Source organism: Mizuhopecten yessoensis, unplaced genomic scaffold (genome assembly GCF_002113885.1).
Source record: "Mizuhopecten yessoensis strain PY_sf001 unplaced genomic scaffold, ASM211388v2 scaffold1011, whole genome shotgun sequence".
In the NCBI taxonomy this organism is placed as follows: domain Eukaryota; kingdom Metazoa; phylum Mollusca; class Bivalvia; order Pectinida; family Pectinidae; genus Mizuhopecten; species Mizuhopecten yessoensis.
The window spans coordinates 635,895-658,501 of NW_018403833.1; the positions used below are offsets into that span (position 1 = coordinate 635,895).

General features: G+C 35.8%; 1 protein-coding gene across 2 annotated transcripts in view; it reads right to left on the reverse strand.

The window, feature by feature from the left end:
- Positions 1-927: 927 nt before the first annotated feature.
- The window catches only part of LOC110456287 (protein Wnt-2b-A-like), a 45,321-nt gene continuing 23,641 nt past the window's right edge, over positions 928-22,607 (reverse strand). For both annotated transcript variants that reach the window (XM_021506937.1, XM_021506929.1), the window contains exons 2-5: positions 17,917-18,152; positions 10,731-11,008; positions 8,866-9,130; positions 928-3,498 (exon numbers count right to left, since the gene is read on the reverse strand). In XM_021506937.1, coding sequence (XP_021362612.1) covers positions 3,245-3,498; positions 8,866-9,130; positions 10,731-11,008; positions 17,917-18,152 — 1,033 coding nt within the window. In that variant the 3' untranslated portion in view covers positions 928-3,244. The remainder of the gene's footprint in view (positions 3,499-8,865; positions 9,131-10,730; positions 11,009-17,916; positions 18,153-22,607) is intronic.

The window sequence follows — 22,607 nt, forward strand, 5'->3', positions numbered from 1 at the left end:
CGATATTTCACTAGCGTGACAAATTAGGGCATTATATCGAGGCAATATTGTAAAGATTCAAACGAGGGGCGTTATATCGAAGTTTTACTGTATATTACAAATACGGGGCATTGTATCGAAGTTTTAATTTTATACTGTCATACAAGGGGCATTAAATAGAGATTTTACTGTAGATTATTTTAGTTGCAATAGATGTGCTTGAACATACAGGTTTCTGGTTAAAAAGGCGTTAAATCTGCAGGCAACATTACATTCTTAAAGGTCAAAGGTCGCCTAAAGTAATGCGATGCATCCTGCTGTATATGAATATCGAATTATAAGTTACGATTGTTCTGCTCACCATCTCGGGTCTCGTCTATATTTTCCTGTTCGTACAATAATTGTAATACGCTGATGCGGAAAGATTGTATGCACTGCAAACCTGGGTATGCAGAATAAAGCGCTTATCTGTTGCAGACTTTTAGAATCTGCATAATATCAATATCGCTAAAGTACATATCTGTATATAGGTCACCATAGTAACTAGAAGTGTGAAGACGAGATTATTTCATACGTGATACTGAGACGTAAGTTTGTAAACAAATATTATATCGGTTGTGGTGATAATAAAGGCAAAAGGAGAGATTTTTTCAAACACACAACCATGTAGGAAATACGGAGATGTAGGTTTATAAATAAATATTTTATACGTCATAGTGAAATTACGGGCAAAATGAGAGATTATTTCATAGTACGACTATGTAGGAAATACGGAGATTCAGGTTTATAAATAAATATTTTATACGTCATAGTGAAAATAAAGGCAAGATGAGAGATTATTTCATACGTAGAACTATGTAGGAAATATGGAGACGTAAGTTTGGGAATAAAATATTGTATTTATACGATATGATGAGCATATACAAAACAGAGATAAGCATTTTATCGTTCAAGCAAATTTATTATCAAATATATACAAATATTAAACAAATAAACAAAATCACAAATAATATCACAATGCGGAATATGTTCTCACGTCTTTAAGAGGTAGTTCATACCTCTCTGTCGAAAAATGGCCGGCATCTGCTGACAAAGTACTTTTTTATCACGATGCATAGATGTACCAACACCGGAATTTGCTATTCTGCTAGTATTTTATTTGAATAGAAAATACCAAATTGAATGTTAAACACGAGACATAGGAAGATTCCCTTGCTTTCGCTTTGTTAACCTGATAGAACAGAATAACGAAACACAGTTATAAATGCTAACAGGGCAATGTCTTTGAGCCACATACATGATGATGCAGTCTGCTTCTCCACTTTGGTATAAGGACATAAATGAAATCCCGTTTGTATTTTTTTGAACAACACTTTTTCTTGTGTGTTTTTTTAAATTGTCTTTCGTTTTACAGTAACAAAATGGCGGCCGCGATGAAAGCAGACGACATTAAGGTTTCTGTATTTGATGGAAACTAATCTCAATACAGTCAGAAATGTTTTATGAAAAATGGCCCCGAAAATGGCCGTACGACTTCGAGTGGGATATATAGAAGAGCTAGATACATGTAGTCGTTTAAACTGCTACAAAATAACTTAGAGCCAACTTTTAAAAAAAAACACTTATTTGTTTAGCTCTATCCAAATAAATTATTAACGGGAAAAAACATAAGAAAGCTTATGTGTAATACTAATACAAATACCGGCAAAATGTCAAAATTATCATTTATTTATATATATTATGAATGAAATGTACACACTGTCATGTGAAATAAAATAAAATAAAGCAGCATGTTTGAAATAAAGAAAAGTGTCAGCAGCTCAACACAAGAGAACAAAATAAAAATGGTCAATAGTCTTGATTTTAAGTTCTTTCTAAGATTTAAACATGTAGATTTATGTTATAGTATATGATAAATGATAATTTGTTATGTTTGTTTAGTTCTTATATATTTTTTTAACAATCTATTCTGCCACTGTGTATATTCCCTTTCTGCCGAGTAATGCCGTCTTAAGTTGCCGGAGCAATTTTAGCCGTTAGAAGTATTATAACAAGAGTGTTTACAGCCTTACACTATCTGGAAAAATTCCATTCTAATGACTTCGGCAAACAAGGTATCGCCAAATGGAAACAGATGCTTTTTATTGTTATAGTCCCGTGGACAACTATAGTGTTTCCGTTCAATTGATTGAACTTGCTTTTCATGAAATTGTACCGAAAGTATTGAATAAAATGCAATCATAAACATTAACAAGTAAATATTACCACAGCATCATCCCAAAGTGAAGGCTTCAAGCGAAATTAGTGAATACGAAACGACGGCTTTGTTCGACAAGAGTTACTACGAAACAACGGCTTCGTCTGACATGCATTGATTTCGTCTGATATGAGTTAATTCGGCGAAATGAGTAAATATAACACGTATCAGAGTGTACACATTGTACAGAGCTTGTAGCTTGTTACTTTTCCCAGTATCACAGGAATTTAGACTGGAAAGGCCGAATGCATTTAACCGTAATCAATAGAATCATCAGGAATTATAATTTTTGATTTCGATAAGATTCTTGGAAATTGGGCGTTAACTAAACGCATCACGTGGGCGCGTGACACTCTTCGGTTGTAATGACGTAGTCCAACAATGGAAATAAATAATGGATGAGGTCGATATGACCAATGAGGTACAAAACTATAACTTCAGTAAATTTTGCTAATTCTTTTCTCTGACACCGTAATATATTTATATCTATTTACATTAATTTCTTCACTGTTTACCTTAAACTAGATCATCTATCATGTGAAATAGTTCACATGTTACTTTTTGTATAAAAGTACGAAATTTCGTTGTAAATGGATAAATGAAAAATCCCATTAACGATATTTTTACACTTAAAACATAAAATGGTATTATCAGAAACGATAACAGGTGTGGACAGGTTCACCTAAGACACGCATAGGCGAGAGAAAAAACAACCTATAGGGTATCATTTTTAAATATGATCCGTGTCTATTGGTCCTGAATGTAACAAATACACATTCCATGGAAATCCGGTTCGAAAATCGCCCCACTGGTTTGCCAATGTAAATTATCTCAACCAATCAGAGATCACCATCCACTGACATTTTGTTGGGTCGACATTCCTTACATTTCACGTCGAGAGTTTGATGAACAAAAGAAGACTAACCTTTATAAGTCAGTCATTTCTAGAACATATAACTGCACAACTCCAAAAGTTTTCATAAACAGGAAGTCACAGACCGGAAGTAGTTATTTGTATCGGCGCCATGAGCGACTGTGTGCAGGACGAGATATAACGGGATTTGGCCCTTTACACGTATGAATATCAACCCAACGTCGACATTCCTTACATTTCACGTGGCAACACCAGTGAAATTTACACTCGCATTTCTCAACCAAGATGGCGGTTTTTGTGTCATAGCCACGCCCACAACACATGATGTCACATCCGTCCGTCCCCATCGACGTCTTGTTACAAGCTCGCCCAGCCGTACCGAATGACCCTGAAACGATAGCAAGCAAGAATGCTTATAAAATTATCTCAATATATAAATAATAAAATCATATTAAATATCATATAAAATAGGCAGGTATAAAATTTTTTTAGAACAAACGACCAACTAAAAAAACTAGCTTGCTACAATAAGGACTACAGCTATTGTAATTCCAGATATTATCTGGTTACACAATTGATACGACTTTATCATCTACAATTTAAATAGGAAGCAATGTACTTAAATTGTTCTATAACAGCTATGTAACGAGATTAATAAAATCTATTACTGAGCGAGATTGGGTTATCTCAGTCGAAGGTTAAGATTCTGTAACAAAATCCCAACCAAGGCGTAAGCCGAGGTTGGGATGTTACAGAATCTTAGCCCGAGACTGAGGTAACCCGATCTTTCTCAGTTACCGGTAATTGATTTTTTTTCTCGCACCTTTTAGCTCGAAAAAAACCCTATTCAATTTTGCTAAAAACTTCAAGTATCCCGCATTGGGCCTCTTCACTACTTAAGCTACATTTGAATGCTTCCGCGTAAAAATGTAGTCCGTCCTTACATAGATTACAACGTATTTCACAGTGTAGATTTTATTTTCTCTACAACATTAAATATCTAACAACATCAAAACTATAAATATAATGACAAAAAAGAACATTTATAATGCAAATTGTCATTTTAAGCAGTTAACACGCGGATGAATACATCACAGTGTAAAAATTCCACGAAATGTCACGTAAAGGTACAAGTTAGATCGGAAGAGATAGAAAAATCTAGCATGGGGTATGAAGTGGGATATCACTGTCTGAGGTGAGAGAAATATTAGTAACAGTTAATGGTACTGAAAACAATACATATGCAGACGTACTTAATAACTATTGTAAAAACCTAGAACAGTGTTTAAGGAATCCATGGAACTCAAACATGAACATCCAGCTATATTCATACAATGGTATGGATTCATGAAGGCTGGTACATCACGATAGCTGGTCGAGGGTAACTAACGTTAACACACAGACAGTAGCACAGCTGAAAGACGTACACAAACAGAGAGACAGAGCATAACTCGTCGTTACAAAGCATCGATCCGATGCAGACTAGTTTGAAATATTATATCTTCTATATTAAAGATTCTAACTCTCGAAGACCTCACGCAGGACTCGAATTTAAGGCTATTCCTTTGGGATACCAACTTATGCTTTCTGGTATTCCGTCTCAAACTACCCTCTGTTTCTGGTCTAATTTTACTCTGTTCGATTGTTTAAAATTATTGATAATATGTTTCAGTATCATCCGAGAACAAGACACCAGACGTTCTTAATTTATTTAACTCCTACTTTAGAATTTACATAAACTTATGGGATATTAAATTATTGTTCAAATTACCAGATGTTGATTTTTTAGGTTACGGTGTAGAATACCTTATTTTCCATTAGATTCTAACACTGCATTGGCAAAAGAAATAATGTGTGCTGCTTGGTTTTACTTTTGTATCAATGTATACTGCCAAACGCTACAAACTATGTCAAAACAACTTATTTCCCTTCAAATTGATTGCCATTATGTTGAATAGAACAGTGTTTTGATAGGGGAAGCAGATCAATTTTTAGACTCTCCAATGTTTCCTTGGTAGAAGTCACGGTTGGAAACCTCAGGACATATACGATAGATAGTATTATTTCTCCACTTGTACAGGTTTATGATTCTGTCCATTTTCCATTCATGTTTTTGGCTGTGAAACTGTATACCTACATAATATACCATTGTAATGTGTGATATATGACACTGAAATTAAACAACATTGACTTGAATTGATTGCCTATGTTATCCTGTTAGCTAAAATATTATTTAAACTGAACCTTAAAAAAGAAGATATAGAAAGAAGGTAATTGGGCACTATATAAGATATAAATATAATTTTTAGGACCACTCTCCTGTATGTACACGTGCTCAATATGTTGTCAGAATCACGCGCATGAACGTTTTGTGTTGTGTCCGTGTGGAAGGCGGAATGTTTGGCAGTCATAAAATGGTGTATGTTATTAGAAGCTAAATGAAATTGATCTCGTGCTGTCTTTTATTATCTCCGATGAGCTTCAAGCTAAGTAGGGTTTTTTCGTTAGAATCGTGGTTTGTGAGTGAAACCATCCAGCCAGTAAGAACGTCGAACATAACAGGTGTTTTCAAACAGGTATATTATCATATATCTGATTCGTGTAAGTAATGGAAATATTTTCTTTGTCGATGGCATGTTGCTTTTTAAAACAAAAGTGTGATATTTCACACCTAGTGATTAGGTTGTTAAGCTGAGTTGTGACAGTCGTTAACCGGTGTGGTTTATACCGTGGCAAGAACCTGCGGGAAATAACCCGTCAAATGATGCACTTTCTTTGCAGATTTAGTTTGTTTACTTTTTAATTTTTCAATCATACATCTGTCTATTTTTAATAGGGATGTACTGACTGTGGCGATACAAACTAGGAAAACGAAGAAGAATCAAAACAAAAGAATCGATTATTTTTATTCATATATTCATTTTATTTATCTATTTATTTATTTTGTTATCAATTTTTGTATTATAATGATTTTTGTTTGTTATTGCAGATGGTCCCGTAATACAGGTTCAGGTAAGATAAAAAAAAAAGTGAAAGTGTTCTTTGAATATATGTAGCATTTTAATAGAGGTTGTATATTAAGCATGCTTGACTGTACCATCCATTGTATTGACAGTTTTGAAACAGAAAATATATTTCATGTTTATTTATTACTGGCATTTTTTATGAGGATTCTGAATCGAACCACAAATCAATTTCTCTCTCCGAATTTCCTAGGTTGTAATTCGATAGGCAGAACTTTGGTAGACTGGCTGAGGAAAACCCCAAACATTCCGATAATAACGAGGCTACTGATATTATTATATTTAAACATATTGTTTCTGTCCGCAACCGAAGTTTACGACATTCGTTTTTTATCTTATTGTCAATACGTCATTCCTATCTGATGGTAATAATGGAATCTGTCTCGTACATTGCTACGATTAGTTATAAATCAGGGTTTATTTGATGTTTTTATTATATAAAAACTAACTTTTGAAACGTAAGTTACGGGAAAGTAATCTGTCTGTGAGAATTTTCCCTCGTAAAACATATATAATGGTGTACAGCTCTAGAAAAGAAAAACAATGTCCAAACGTAATTTCTGATATTCGAATTATTTCCCCTGAAGAGGTCAATTCCCTTATAAATTACAAATTGAAATGGTTTTATTTCAAATGCGTATCTATGGAATGGAGAATTAACATATTTCGACCAATGTTATGTTTGTTAAAAGCTATATTTGCCATTTGTCTAAACTGCTGGTATTTAAATAACCGGGAAGAAAAAAAACTTTTAGCTGATAAACAATTTTCAACAACAGTAATGTTGCCCCTCGAAAACGTTGAAAACGTTTAAATTGAGTGTTGGTGAGCGCTTCCGAATCTTTGAGGAAGTTTGTTACTGTATAAGCTTTAGTTTCTTTTGCTTAATGTCCTATTAATATAATCCTTGTTTCGCTATGGGGACATTTACAATATGATAATGAAACAAAATTATTCATGACAACCGGCATAATAAATAAATACTTTCACAGCAGTAAACAGCAACACGTAGACAAAATATTGTAACATAGAGTTATCTTAAGTAAACAATTACTAAAAGTATGAAACAATTTGTTCCATATATTTGTTATATTTCATATTTGTCAGAAGCGAATATTTTATTTAACAAATAATACAAAAAGTCATTCTTGATATAACTGTATTTAGCTACCAAACAAACACACGGACTGTTTTATTAACTGCTGTGACTGAGGATTTCTCGTACCACCTATTAGAAATGTTCCCCTTTATTTCACTCAGTTTGACCGATAACTTTACTCTCAAATATTCATCTCTCGTTATATTATGTACTGGACAAATGCAGATGTTTTACCAAGACAATAAACATTGTATGTAGATCAATTTAATAAAAAGAATAATAATGAATGTTATTGTTTTTCAAAGGGAGGGTGATATTTCAGTCAACGGTAGTAATTATTTTATGGAACTAATAACGCAAAATTGATCTTTCTCAAAACGAGAAATTGATAGCATGTAGACTTAAAGCGTATTTTTTTTTAATAATAACACATGCAGTTGTGTAAACCAAACGTGAACCACCAGCTACCTTAAAGGTATCTTGAATCTTTATTCTATAACACAGATAATAGACCAATATATACAATCATGAGAGACCTAATTTCTTCATGACCTTTTAGTTTTATGTAAAACAAAATTAGGTACCGCTTAATCATTTATATTTATACCACACATGCGTAACATGGTGTAATCAAGGATACATGATAACTGTGTTAAAAGTAGCTCCGAGGCTATTTGAGAAGTTAAGAGATTCGCCTAATTTAAATTTGTAGCTGAAAGGAGTAAAAATGGATATTTTTCAATGGCAAGTGTTAAAATGTCAATCAAGTTTAGTAACGGACGTCTTAAAAATAACCCTGCAAGAATTACAAATCCTTGAGCTACGATCAAATTACCCATGATGCTGCATAATTTCATCAATGTCCGCCAGCGTACCCGCGATAGTGAAACCGATAGTTTGTATAAGTCTTGTAAAGAGGCGATAGAATAGAGTGTGAACACAAGGACAAGGATGTCTACTTTTTTCTGATGTTTGTTTAAAATTTCAACCAATCTCATACGCTATCATTAAACAGACCAGGAAGAAACCCTATCGCTTGGTTAAGGTGTATTTTGTATCGAAACGATCTAGACGATTTATGATTAAAATGCAAAGTGTCTTTTTTTCTCGTGATCTTTCAATCTTTGTCTGGAGTTTTTTTCAGATATATTTTTTTTATCATGGTGCATCACCTCCATTGATTCTACATCCTTCAAAAGTGTCGTCTGCCAACGTGCCAAAACCGGAAACACTAGCTCCGCGGCAAATTGAGTCTTGATTTATGTTCACATTTTTTCTTGTTTGTTGCAAACTACTTCAGATGCATAATGTGAGGTATCGAAACTAAGCAGGTCCATTTTTGTGATCCCCTCGCGGATATAACGTATACAGCAGGGTCTTGTACAAAATTGGCACAAAATAAACAAGCATGAAAACTATAATGATGTTGTTTGATGATGTTGTTTGATGTTGTTGTTTGATGCTGTTGTCTGTATGGACATTCTGTAATAAATCCAGACGAAAATGGATTGTCGACATTTCGTTATGTTTATTGAAAATTATCGATCGTATGCGCGAATAATCTCAATTGGCGAGATATATATATTAGGTTGTAAATGTTTTCTATTTGAGTATTTTATTGGTGACAACTTACCCATGCCGGAGTCTGTAAAACAATAATCTGGGGACTCCTCTAGGTATACCAGGTCCTTCCGGGTCGGGCGTTTGTGGTTCCGGTTAGCTACAATAAGTCCACTTCCTTCTTGATTGATCATCACCTGTGTGGCCCCGTTGTATTTCATTTTTAGATATTCTCCAACACGCTTAAACTGTTGCATGGCCAGCCAGCACGTGCGGACCGTGCACGCGCCGCTGACGCCATGACACTTACACTCTAGCTTCATGAACCGCTTCACCGCCTGAAAGGAGACAATATATGTTGCTGTCATGTTTGTCACTTACCCAGTCAGAAAATATAATATTTCATTCATCATATTTTAACAGAACAACAATAAGACATATCAAGCAGGCCCAAGTTATAATACAAAGTACAAACGAACGATTTGTGTCAATAGACTTAACAGTAAAGAGAGAAAGCAGAAGGTTCCCAAATTCAGCAATGTAGCGTCCATTTCGCACAAGCAGCAAAACAATAACGTTATCGTACGCTATTATACGGAACTTCCTTGTGACTAGATATAATAGTCCAAACCCACTTATAAATTCGACGAATAAAACAGGAATGGGTTCCGAATGTTAAAGCCTCTTTTAACGCCATGGTAACAGGACGTCACTATTCCGTCCTCGATGTCGGCAAGTTAATGCAGTATAAGTATCAGTTAGGTTTTCAGACAAAAAAAATAAACATGTAAAGAACAATTAAAGGCAAAAATAAAAGCAAACATTTTATGTCGTAGGTGGCAGACATAATGTCGCCGTGTATTAGAGTATGGCAATCATATTATAACAAAAGGACGAAAATGTCTCAATTTCCGTTTTTTTCCTGATTAAACCACTTCCAGTTAGAACTGGTTAGCTCTGGTTTTTATCCCGAAGACAGATAAAGATAGTCAGTACTTAAAAACTGTTACCGATTAAGAAAACAAATGGTAATTCTTTGATGTGTGTAAGATAATGTGGGCAATGGTAATCAACTGTTTATTATTCTTAAGTGTGATGACGTTACTTTATCACTAAAAATAGAAACAACCCAAAATATTGAATCATAGATGAAATTATTTCACTTTAGTATTACGGGTCATGGTAATATGACATAAATGGCCTACAAATTAGGCTGAACTGGCGAGACGGGCCAGGGGCATGCATGAAACGTATATTATGATATCAGGGAAGATGGATTACACAGTAAAGAAAACAGTACGGACACGACATCTATTGAAGTGGGTAGGTGTGTTGAAGGGTAGGTCAATAGGAGGCGGATTAGTATTGTTCCGTGTAATTGAATTCTGTCAAAGCGAGACGTTTTTGTTGGACGGAATGCTCCGGTGTCGATATATTCGGACGCATTCCGTAGACTATCGTTTTTACTTTAACTAGATAGGGGAAAATGATTTACCTTCGCTTATTGTTTTCTTTTTATTTCAGATTCCATATTTTAAAATAAGAGTACACATACATTTCGAACTGTGTTATTAAATTTGTGACTTGAGCCTCCCTGATAGAATGACAGTGTAAACAATGAAATCCACCTGACTGCAATCTTATTTGGTGATTACCACCATGTCGTGTTTTTGCGTATGAAGGCAGGTATTATTTCCTATTGTGACGTCATCGGAATTGAAACAATAGATATAGAACCAAGATGAGTTAATTTATGTTTTCAAGCAAGAATGACATTGAAACATGTAGGGACCAAGACGCGCGAAATCATAAATCATGTTTAAAATGGAAACTCAGTTAAGATCTTAAATATAATTGACCCTCTTTCATATGCCGTGTGGATAAACATTAAAAAAAACATGTTTCCTAATTGTCTTTGCCTTGTTTTATTTTTCTTACCCGTCGTCCGGATCGGTTGTTATGGAGATTCATCAAAGCACGGGAATCTTTGATTTTCTTTTCCCTGGCGTCGATGAACATCCGGGAGAAGTAACTCCCCCACCGGACGTTGTCACTACATCCGCCCCACTCGAAGGGACCCTTCCGGTCTGCGCTGTGGCCACTTTTGTTGGGGTCACAACCACACTGGTTCAGCTCCCCCTTGCTGCACGCGCGTGTGATGGCATGAACGACACCGGCTGATGATATGGAATACACGAACGAAGCCTCACGTGTACCTATATATAGAAATAATTAGCATTACAATATGTGTCAATCAATCAAAAACAGATGGGTGTAACATTATCATCATATGACTACTAACGACGATTGCAAAGGGAGACAATAGGGAAAAGGATAGCAACTGTGAGGACAACAGAAATATGTCAGACTCTCCATTGTCCCCGTTGCAGAGAACATAGAAGAAAGGGTCGAGATGAGCAATGTTGTTTTCTGCTTATTTCTAACTTTGTGGTGATACTATGTGGCACATTTGTTTTTTCAATTTTCCTTTTAACACTTTGTAGTGCTAGTATACCAGATAAATTATAACACAACGAAACATGAACATACAATGAATGCAATTAACTGTACATCTCAACAGCCTGGTAACAAAACAGTATAAGTAAAATTTGTTTATAGATTTAAAACAGAATTGCCTAGTACATATTTATTTTTTAACAGAATGATATACTAAATCTTATACTTCTTATGTATCAATACACTGAAAAAATATAGCAAAGCAGTATCCACTACTTCATCAGCCAAAAGCTCGTTACTAGAATCGTCATGGCACTATTGTAAACTATGACCCCATGACCATTACTCCTTGTTTGACCGCCTGTCTACTATACATTTTGACTTATTTGACCCCATGACCATTACTCCTTGTTTGACCGCCTGTCTACTATACATATCGCCTTATTTGACCCCATGACCATTACTCCTTGTTTGACCGCCTGTCCACTATACATTTTGTCTTATTTGACCCCATGACCATTACTACTTGTTTGACCCCCTGACTACTATACATTTTGACTTATTTGACCCCCTGTCAACTATTCCTTTCGCCTTATATGGCCCCACGACTATTGCCTTCGTTTGACTCCCTGGCCATTACTCCTTATCTTCTTGTATATTTGTACTAAAATATTCCGTATTGCAGAGTTATCTGCCCTTGTGAGCAGGTATTGATTGTTACGTCATTTGATTGTGAGAGTAACGTCATCAATTTTTGAGAAAACGACGTAATTTTCTCACACAAACACAGTTTTCCTTTTTGTTATCCCAAATAAGCAATTTGCATAGGCGTGGTTAATTCATTGAAAGTATTATAGAAAAGAAGAATTTATTTAAAAGCATAAAAATATGGAAAAATATCGCAAATTTGTTCTTGATTAATATAGATTAAAAATATATATATATATATGAATCAATACTTAACAGGAAAACAACAGGGAAGAGAAGACCGTATCATCAAGTATGCACATGTTTACATGTTGTCACAGAAATACGGTCACTGGTTCCTTTGTTTTATAACTTACAGCATTAACACCTGTTTAAACTGTACAGAAAGTCTTCTAAGTACACGTAAGTGAAAAATGCTTTTATGTAATGGGTGAATTAACAATTTGACAATGTGCCTGAAGGAAACAATATGACGACCCGTCCAGCCCGACCCTCGCCTACATAAAACAGTCATTACATCCGTGGCCATACCAGTAATATCAAGCAAGAACTAACTCCAAAAATGCTCAAAGTATGTCAAAACGAATGCGTTACCTCAAGCTATATGTCATAGGTAACACAAAGAAAATCTGAAGATCCGTTAATCTGATTGTCAGTAGGTTTTCAAAAATGCTTTAAATTTTTCTTAACATAGTTTTGTATAAATGTTTGTGTAAAACATTTTAGTGAAATTAAATATTGACGATAACGGGATTACGGATATGTCCTCTGGTATTGTTCGACTAGTGTGGATACGATAACACTAGTCTGACTGTGTTACTCATAAGGCTAGAATACAATGGCTGACCAGGGATAAACCAACATGGAGGACTTGACGTTCAGCAGTGTTTTGTCAAATCTTTATCGGCCTATTGAGGACACCACTTTCCTGTAATAACACCTTAAGGATACATTGTAATACCTGTAATTGGTTTAGAAATCTGTTCGATTGGAAAAAGTCGTGGACATGAACAATTTAAATACCGAACCCAGGGAATGGCAACGGATGTTGCGGTTTGGCATCGAAATCGAAAGTGAAATGTCGCATTAAGATTTATTTGAAAACTTAGCAGAAATGTTTAACGTGTTGAAGAACTATTGTCAGAATACAGATATTGAAGTATATTGTCACATATATACGTTAAATGATCGACACAGTCCTCTATGAAAGCGCTATATTGTGGGTGTAATTGTATCCGAATGGTGTTTATTTCACAGCCAGGTGTTAAGGTAAAGCTGTCTTTATATAGAGACAAATGCATCACAAATACAGGTGGGGTGCTAGCAAGTGGTGGACAAACATTTAACGATATATTTGTGTAGTCAATTAATGTCCCAATTTTGTAACATGTTCGTAGTTAGATGATAAGAGATTTACAATACGGGAAGGTTTAGCCTGGGTATTGTCGACAGTATGATACTTGTAAGGGGGTTTATAACACCTACCCGCCAAGGTGGGAAAGTTAAATACCTTCTCACAGGGGAAACACTATTTGTATTTCCTATAATAGTGTAGTTAAGTTAAATACCTTCTCAGAGGGCAAACAATTTCTATTTCCTACATTACCGTTGTATCATACGTATTCTACTGACAACACTGCAAACTGTATCCTCATTTTGAATTATTACCACTTTTGAAAAAAGAAACAACCATAATCTTCATACAAATTTTTGCTTATCAATTACAAAAGCAGTTTATGGGTCATAAGTATTGCCATAAGTAATTTCAGTATCATAATGTTGTAGAGAGCAACACGTGAATGAAAAAAGTATCGATTTGTTAGTACCTCCGAAGACTACTGAATGTATAAAAAATGGTGAAATAGTACAGTGAATGTTTGCCTTGTTCGGTTGTCTCCATTGAATCAACAAGACAATACAAAGGTACCTCCTTACTTTGAATTTCTGATGATTATTCGTCTTTACAGTTGAAACTGTTCCCTAATGAGATCAGAAAATGTTAAAGTGGACTTTTCTGTTGTAACATCGAGTACAGCTGTTTTGTTTGATGTAAAAAGCAAGAAATATTTACAAGCTATTTATAACGATGAGCAATGAAATACCACTCTTAACGTTTTTCTGCAAATGAATAACCAAAACAGATCTTTGGTACAAATTACCAACAAGAAACCTGTTTATTTTATTTACATAAACGATCATGTGTTTTCGTAGTATGTCTGGTAGTAAGTTTGGTGTAGTTATCAATCTGTAGGACCGGCTTCCCTTAATCAGTGACCGCCCTGTCTGTACGGGTAATGCACGTGCGTATACCCATGCCAGCTGCCTATTGTTTGCCTTTGAAGTATGTACTATCGTATCATTATCAAAATGGTCGGGATAATTCCCCGATCACCAGTCCGGATTATTAAAATTGTAGTTATCCTATGTTTCCGTGATACAGCGGATAGATTAATCACCGGGAGTAGTAACAAGCGCCGCCATGATCCAATCTTACTACACGAAATAGGTCGGGATTCATTACGTTTCATATAAAAATCTTTTCCATAGATATTGGGCCTCTCCACTAGACTTACTACTTATCAAACAGCGTGCTGTTAACACCACAATCCCGCGTATAAACCCTTAAGATGAGCATATGTAACGGAATTAAATATCATGAACGATATTATTTTGAACAAACGTTGTCAGATTTCACTGATGCATCCTTTAATCCAAACAACTGTTAGTAGAGACGGTATCGAATTTATCAGGGTATGTTATACTGGTTTCACTATAGTTGTTTATCTGTCTTATACACGATTTGGAACAAAATGTTTTTGAAATTGCACAACTCTTGAAAATAATTCTGTTGTGGCAGTTATATAATTGATTTAGTAATACAAACATTCAAACGTCGATTTCGTTTCCTAATTTTTCGCATTCTTATTTTTGATCAAACTGTATGTAATGTATCTTCGTATTAAAATACAAATGTAAAGCATCCTTTTCGTTGACTCATATCAAGATGACGTCTATGTTGATGGATTTTTCGTAATGGTGAATAAAGAAGATATAATCAATCTGTATATCAAATATACAGTGACGCCATCAGGTCTCATTAACATCGATATGAAATGAAACATCATGTGACGGATAAGATAATAATAAGATATGACCGCTTTCTTAGACTCAAAGTCGCAATTGTGACGCAAACGCAATTAGCGAAGCTGCCAAATATGTAGTATAAAGAAATGCCGATTTATGACCATAACGTCTATGGTCAATCATGGCTTTGTAACAACTAGTGAGGTTATACCATGATAAGTTGTGTATGTTACTGGCCACTTATCAGCTTCTTTAAACTTCTAAGGGAAGCGTTTATACCTGTTCTCCTGTTATAACTCGACAGTTAGCAAGTGCGTTGAGCAGTTTGCAGTACTCGCATGCAATGTATGCTGTAAAAATTGTTCTCGACCTTCATCACAGACACGAAGTAGGCTTGCCGTTATTACATAAAGAGTAGTCAAACACACGACGTCAAACTATCATAGGACGACAGCTCCTGAAATGAGTTGATGTTACCTCGTTTGATACAAGCATAAATAAAGATAATACTTCGCCGCTACCAAACATCACCGGCACCGGCAGGGGAACGTTTCACGAATCACATGTGACACCCGTCATGACCTCTGCCATCATATTCAATAATGATGGCTGGTACCCAACGGACTAGAACAGTTTTTAACTAACAAGAAATTCCACATTCTACAAACTAGGGTGGTTGAAGGAAATACTGACAGCTGTTCATTCTTCGGTTGGAAACCCTAGCTTTATAGTAAGTTTTGTGTTTGCTTGATATCAATCATTTGAAGTCAGCTTTGAATAATTCACCATTAAAATATCTGATATTTACAACCAGCTTCTGAGTAACAAACTGACCAAAACAGCTGATAGTATGTTAAAACTGAGGACAGTCGGTCACACAGGTAAGGAAAAGGAAGCAGTCGTTTTATGAATCAATAACAACAGAATAGTTTTAATAAATATAAAACATATGCAGTGCTGGTAGTCGCGATTTACTGCTTGTGTGTCAAAATATCATAAAAGGATCTAGCGTTTTTCTGATATCGCCACGTGATTTACGTGCGATTGCATGGTTTTGACTTCGTGGGGCTTGCAGGCACTTTGACTGTGGTGGACAATGACAGTGTTGTTGTGGGGTGTAAGCTGTATGCCACCTGGCTAGTGCAATCGGGCCTGCTGGGACCCCCTAAAGATCTCCTCCAGTGACAATTATATCATCTACCCAATCAGATAAGCTCGTTGAAACTGTGACGTCGACACCATCCGCGTCTAAAGTGCCACACTCCACAATTTTCTTCCATAAATCGCGCCTCATAAAGATATTTCTAGACTTCACTGGAATCTTGTGCCAAATTTCTACCGAGTAGGTCCGGTGTTTTTGTGATGTTCTGACAGTTTTGTCTTAACTACGCATGACAATATCTTGAAAACTGCTGATCGGAAACGGAACTATATTACTCACTGTAAAAATGTCCGCTGCCATGTTTTGATGAGGGATTGTGAGTTTACGTTATAAAACCACCAAACCGTCTTAATAGCTTGCTAAACACCCGTACTTTTCCTTCCTAGTTTTGACGAATTTTAGATTGTCTTTTATTGTTTTACAAAAGCCTGCTAGTGTATATCAATCAGAATTTTTTTTTGTCTGATTCCACGATAATGTTCGCTCACAACTGTACCTTTTAACAGGAAAGAAGATTATTAGACAAAGAAGTCTAATTTAAAAAAATGAATATAAATGGTTAAACGATGATTAAGCATTATCTTAACAATGCAATTATTCATTTTTATATTTTCCTGTTTAGCACTTGTCATTTAATCTTATGAAACACACATCAAAAACTGTTACTGATATGACTGCTAATAGATTAAAGGCCTCTTCAACTTATACTACATTTTATCTCTTACATCTGAACGCGTGAGTTTGTCACGACGGGATAAGGTGAAGAAGTTCATACGTTAGGAGGGATGAGGAGGAATGGAGGAGATTAGACTAGGAAGGGATGGGGAGGAATGGAGGAGATTAAATATAGGGAGGGAGCGTCCCTGGTTAGACGGATTAATACACGAAGATAAAAATTACTCCTCATAAAGCTCGTAATCCTGCTAGAATTAATTGCACTTGAAGTTCACTTCTTTAGACAATTATCTCTGTTTGAAGCTATGACTATTTCTTGTGTTTTAACGAATGTTATAAACAGTCTCATATGCTTACAAATTAGTTTTCTTCATCATAAATTGGAGCACTAGATGACGCAGTAAAGAGAGTTCGTCAAATAACCAGGAAACACCGATACTCGGCCAACGGCACTGTCATGGTGACTCAAGCAGGAGAGGTAATGGTTTTAGTAAGTGACTTAGTACGAACGTGAATGAAAGTTTTGCCAATTCTGTAACTGTACAAATGATTATTATGAATGAAAAAGAAACCGAATTAATACATCGTGCTTTGAATTATGTAGTAATTGTCTGTTAATTATTACACCCAAGCTTATTTAGTGCATTTGATGAAAAGGGGCGGCCTAGGCTATTAAGATAAATTTGCATTTCGTTATGAGTCAGTTTTTGAGCCTTGAGGTGTTTAAGTCAGACTTGTTCATATGTCAACAGTAAAAAACTAAATTTGAACTCAAAAGAGTCTGTATGTACATAGAGAACGGTATTTAGTGCATCAGTAATTTAGCATTAGGAGAATTAAAAGTGGGTCTATAAGAGTACAATTCAATGGATGTCCTGGAACTGCTTCCGGTACGAGAGTAAAAATCTGTCAGAGCTCTTTCCAGAGCGCCACTGAGATCTAACTGTCCGTTATTTTTCGTTACGATAGTAAGGCGACAAACAAAGAGAAAGAAATTAAACATTTGAAAGTAATGGTGTATCATTACTGATAACCTACCTTTCAACATGATTTTGCCGAAGACAGACGCATCCCGGTCAAGTGTAGAACAATTCCATCTGTGGTACCGGAACTGGTTTTGACACTCTTTTACTCCCATACGTGCTCCCTCCCCTAAACTGACCATCAGCCTAGGGTGCTCTCTGCACATGCGCCGCTGTTTGCCCACCAGTCCTGGAATGTTGTCACACAGTACCCCCGCCCCAACGGCGTGGAGGGGCAACTGGCTGATAAACCTACAACAGACATCAAGCGTATTTAATATTGATTACATATTTTTTTAATTTTTTTTTCAGATATTAAAAGAACAAAGCACAAACACAAAAAGACAAAGTAAAGCTAGGATTCGATACTAAAAGACTAAAACGGGAATTGCGGGGACTTCGAAACAAACGGAAAGAAACAAAAGAACTTGCAAAAATTCATAAACAAACGGAAAGACATCACCAATCCTAATTAAAAAGCCGGATCCGGATCCAGATCCGACGAACTAAACATCTTGTAGTCAATACATTATTTATTTATTATATTGTATAAAATATATAATTCATCTAAGACGTATAAAATGGTCACATAAATATACGTTTTCGCATAGCCACACGATTTTACAATATATGAGTAGCGCAACACGTTAAACAGTCCCCATTTGTTATGAATGTCTTTAATATTTGTGTAATTTGTGTGTAATTTTCAGTTAAAAGTACGTTTTTTTGTGCTATCATTATCATTTTGTACTTTGGGTTCTTGGTTTGGTTTGGTTTAATTTTGTTTAACGTCCTATTAACAGCTAAGGTCATTTAAGGACGTGCCTCCTTGCGTGTTTTTATGCAGGAAACAGGGTATGTTGGTGTGCATGGCTCCTTGTGTAAGCGCGGATCTGATGCCGATTTTATAGTGTTAGCACACTGAAATGCCATGCCGAAAGCACCCAGTACAATATTCCGCCCGGTCACATTATACTAACAACGGGTGAACCAGTTCTTGCCATTTCCCTAAATGCTGAACGTTAAGCAGGTAATATCAGCTACCATTTTGAAGGACTTTGGTATGTCCCGGCCTGGGGACAGAACCCGTTGCCTTCCACACCTGGGCGAACGCTCAACATTCAAGCCAAAAGAGAGGTGTCACCCAGCGAGGCACTAGAAATTAAAAGGTATCAAGAAGTAGAAAGAAAGATAAAGATATCAAATATTGCAATGGGCGCAGCTGATTTATTTTGATCGCTTTTGTGTCCCAAACAGAGAACATCAGAGCAAATCCCCAATTCTGCAGGGGGTTCCCACATTAGTTGCTTCCTACGATACATGAAGTGGGTAACAGCAGGTGTATTCTTTTCCCGATCCCCCACCTGCAGGGATGTCTTAAGGGTTTAAAACGTTGCTTAACTGACTTGCATATCTCATGAGTACCCTTCACGCTAGGTTATCGGATTTGTTTTAGAACATCTTAGTAGCTATTATTCTTTTTTTATTTAATTTTTCTGTTTTTGAATGACATTTTTTCATCGAGAATTTACGTACTACTTTTAATTGTTAAATAAGTATGTGAAATACGTCTGTACTAATTTTAGACATCGTTTTTCCACACTTGTGCTTTGATGTAGCAGCGCCACACAACACGACATAGAATTGGAATGACCGGCCCAATGTCACACCTGATAGATGCGTGGTATTCTACCAAATCCTCTCGAACTAAGGGTGTAACACTTCGATACAAGTTTTCCGATTAATTTTGTAACAGATACTTATTAATTTTGTAAATGACACCATGCCATATAATTATGTTGCCTTTTACAGGGACACCAAGTACATAGTTTAAGTGATGTCAGCTTGACGTGAAAAAGCAAATTGACTTGGGTATTAACTTAATCTTTATAAACGTTTTCTTCTTTAAAGGAACAGTTCGGTATATAGATATTCGTTTAGTACCTGATGTATACGCCAAGCTAGTTAGGCAGATACGGTTTGTCGATATAAACCAAAGTCTTCCAAGCCGTCCCTAAACACCACAAGGGTATATATTACACCTGTTGAATTAAGGTGTGAATAACTCCGGTATTGACGACCTTTTATCTATATATAATGTATACCTGTAATGTCATTAACATCATACGAATTGACACGAATTACGATTCAATACAGTCACTAGTCACTATAGATTATAACATATACAAGAATATTCAATTTACATTGAACGTGAAAGGTCATTCACTGGTTTATCCATCAAATGGGACGGCAGTTTTCTGCATTTAAATTGATTTTTCTTTTATATTTATTACTAACTTATAAAATAATATTAAATTTATAATACATGTTGTTTAAAAACATAAACCTATCAATACCCTGAAGTCTTTCGAGTGTTCGCATAATAATGGTGAATTACTTTGTCGTTTGAAATGAATTATATAGATTTGGAGGCATTGGCAATTTATCACATATTACACCCTCGATAATCTAACCACCGCAGTTCCCGGCAAAAGTGTTATTACATTGTTAGACAGCTGAATGGACGAGACAATATTTTGCAAAAATGGTCAATATTGGGACCACCGGATTAGTAATGCTTGGATTAACGAGGCCTAGCTGTATTTGGCATTAAGGGAGTTTTACCATGTAATTGATATCAAACCATGTCCTACTTTTTAATGGAATAAAATAATCGCGTATAATAAAACACATAAAAATAACTATCTACCATTAACACCGTCTTCTCGCGTGACTTCCGTTCCTCGGACTTGTATCGTGTAAGCTGTCTTGGCACGTTTTGATATTGCCAGACCTATTCTTACAGTAACGCCAAATAAAGTTATTATCGGTAAGCCATGCAGGCAGTGTGGAAAGAATGGAATCGCAAAATATTTACACGTGGATATCCAATATCAAGATTTTACACGCGCATATATTCAGTTACAAAATGTTCCCTCGTGTATGCTCAGCGTTACTAACAGTGTAAAGATTTGTATAGGTACCTTTTTTTCCATTTTTGTTGTTTTCTTCATCTTTTGACCTTGAAATGTTTACTTTGTTAAAGTTTCTGTAACTACAAACATTCAATTCTTCGCGTTTCTGGTTATCATGGTGTAATACAGCAAATGATGATGTAATATGACTAGATAATGGTGTACGGCAAATAATATCGGAGTAGGACTAAATAATGGTGTACGGTAAATAATATCGGAGCATGACTAGATAACGGTGTACGGTAAATAATATCGGAGCATGACTAGATAACGGTGTACGGTAAATAATATCGGAGCATGACTAGATAACGGTGGACGGTAAATAATATCGGAGCATGACTAGATAACGGTGGACGGTAAATAATATCGGAGCATGACTAGATAATGGTGTACGATAAATGATATCGGAGTATGACTAGATAATGATGTACGGCAAATAATATCGGAGCATGACTAGATAATGGTGTACGGCAAATAATATCGGGGTATGACTAGATGATGGTGTACGGCAAATAATATCGGAGCATGACTAGATAATGGAGTACGGTAAATGATATCGGAGTATGACTAGGTAATGGTGTACGGTAAATAATATCGGAGTATGTCTAGATAATGGTGTACGGTATATAATATCGGAGGATGACTAGATAATGGTGTACGGCAAATCATATCGGAGTATGACTAAATAATGGTGTACGGTAAATAATATCGGAGCATGACTAGATAATGGAGTACGGTAAATGATATCGGAGTATGACTAGGTAATGGTGTACGGTAAATAATATCGGAGTATGTCTAGATAATGGTGTACGGTATATAATATCGGAGGATGACTAGATAATGGTGTACGGCAAATAATATCGGAGTATGTCTAGATGATGGTGTACGGCAAATAATATCGGAGTATGTCTAGATGATGGTGTACGGCAAATAATATCGGAGGATGACTAGATAATGGTGTACGGTAAATAAAATCGGAGTATGACTAGGTAATGGTGTACGGTAAATAATATCGGAGAATGACTAGATAATGGTGTACGGTAAATAGTATCGGAGTATTGCTAGATAATGGTGTACGGTAAATAATATCGGAGGATGACTAGATAATGGTGTACGGCAAATAATCTCGGAGGATGACTAGATAATGGTGTACGGTAAATAAAATCGGAGTATGACTAGGTAATGGTGTACGGTATATAATATCGGAGGATGACTAGATAATGGTGTACGGCAAATCATATCGGAGTATGACTAAATAATGGTGTACGGTAAATAATATCGGAGTATGACTAGGTAATGGCGTACGGCAAATGATATCGGAGTATGACTAGATAATGGTGTACGGCAAATAATATATACTAATGGTAAAATGATAAAAACTGTTATATACAGAATGTAGAGTAAGGATTCGTAACGTATCCCTGATTTCCCGACAGACAAACCTAACAAGTGATTAGTGAGGGCTATCTCACGACTTCTCTGTCTGTAGTCCCGTCACGGCTAATGGCGAACGTGTCTATCAAGTAATGTTGGGAACAGATACAAATTAATTTCGGAGAATACGTTTCACACCTCATTCGAGTAGATTTAGGCTAATTGTTTTGTCAAAGTTTACAGGATAAGACACACGAATTTGGCAAGAATAGTATATACTATTTATATTCTTGTTAAACCACATTATTTTCCATACTATCTCATTGAAACCCACTTCCGTTTTTCGCCGTCTTCGGGT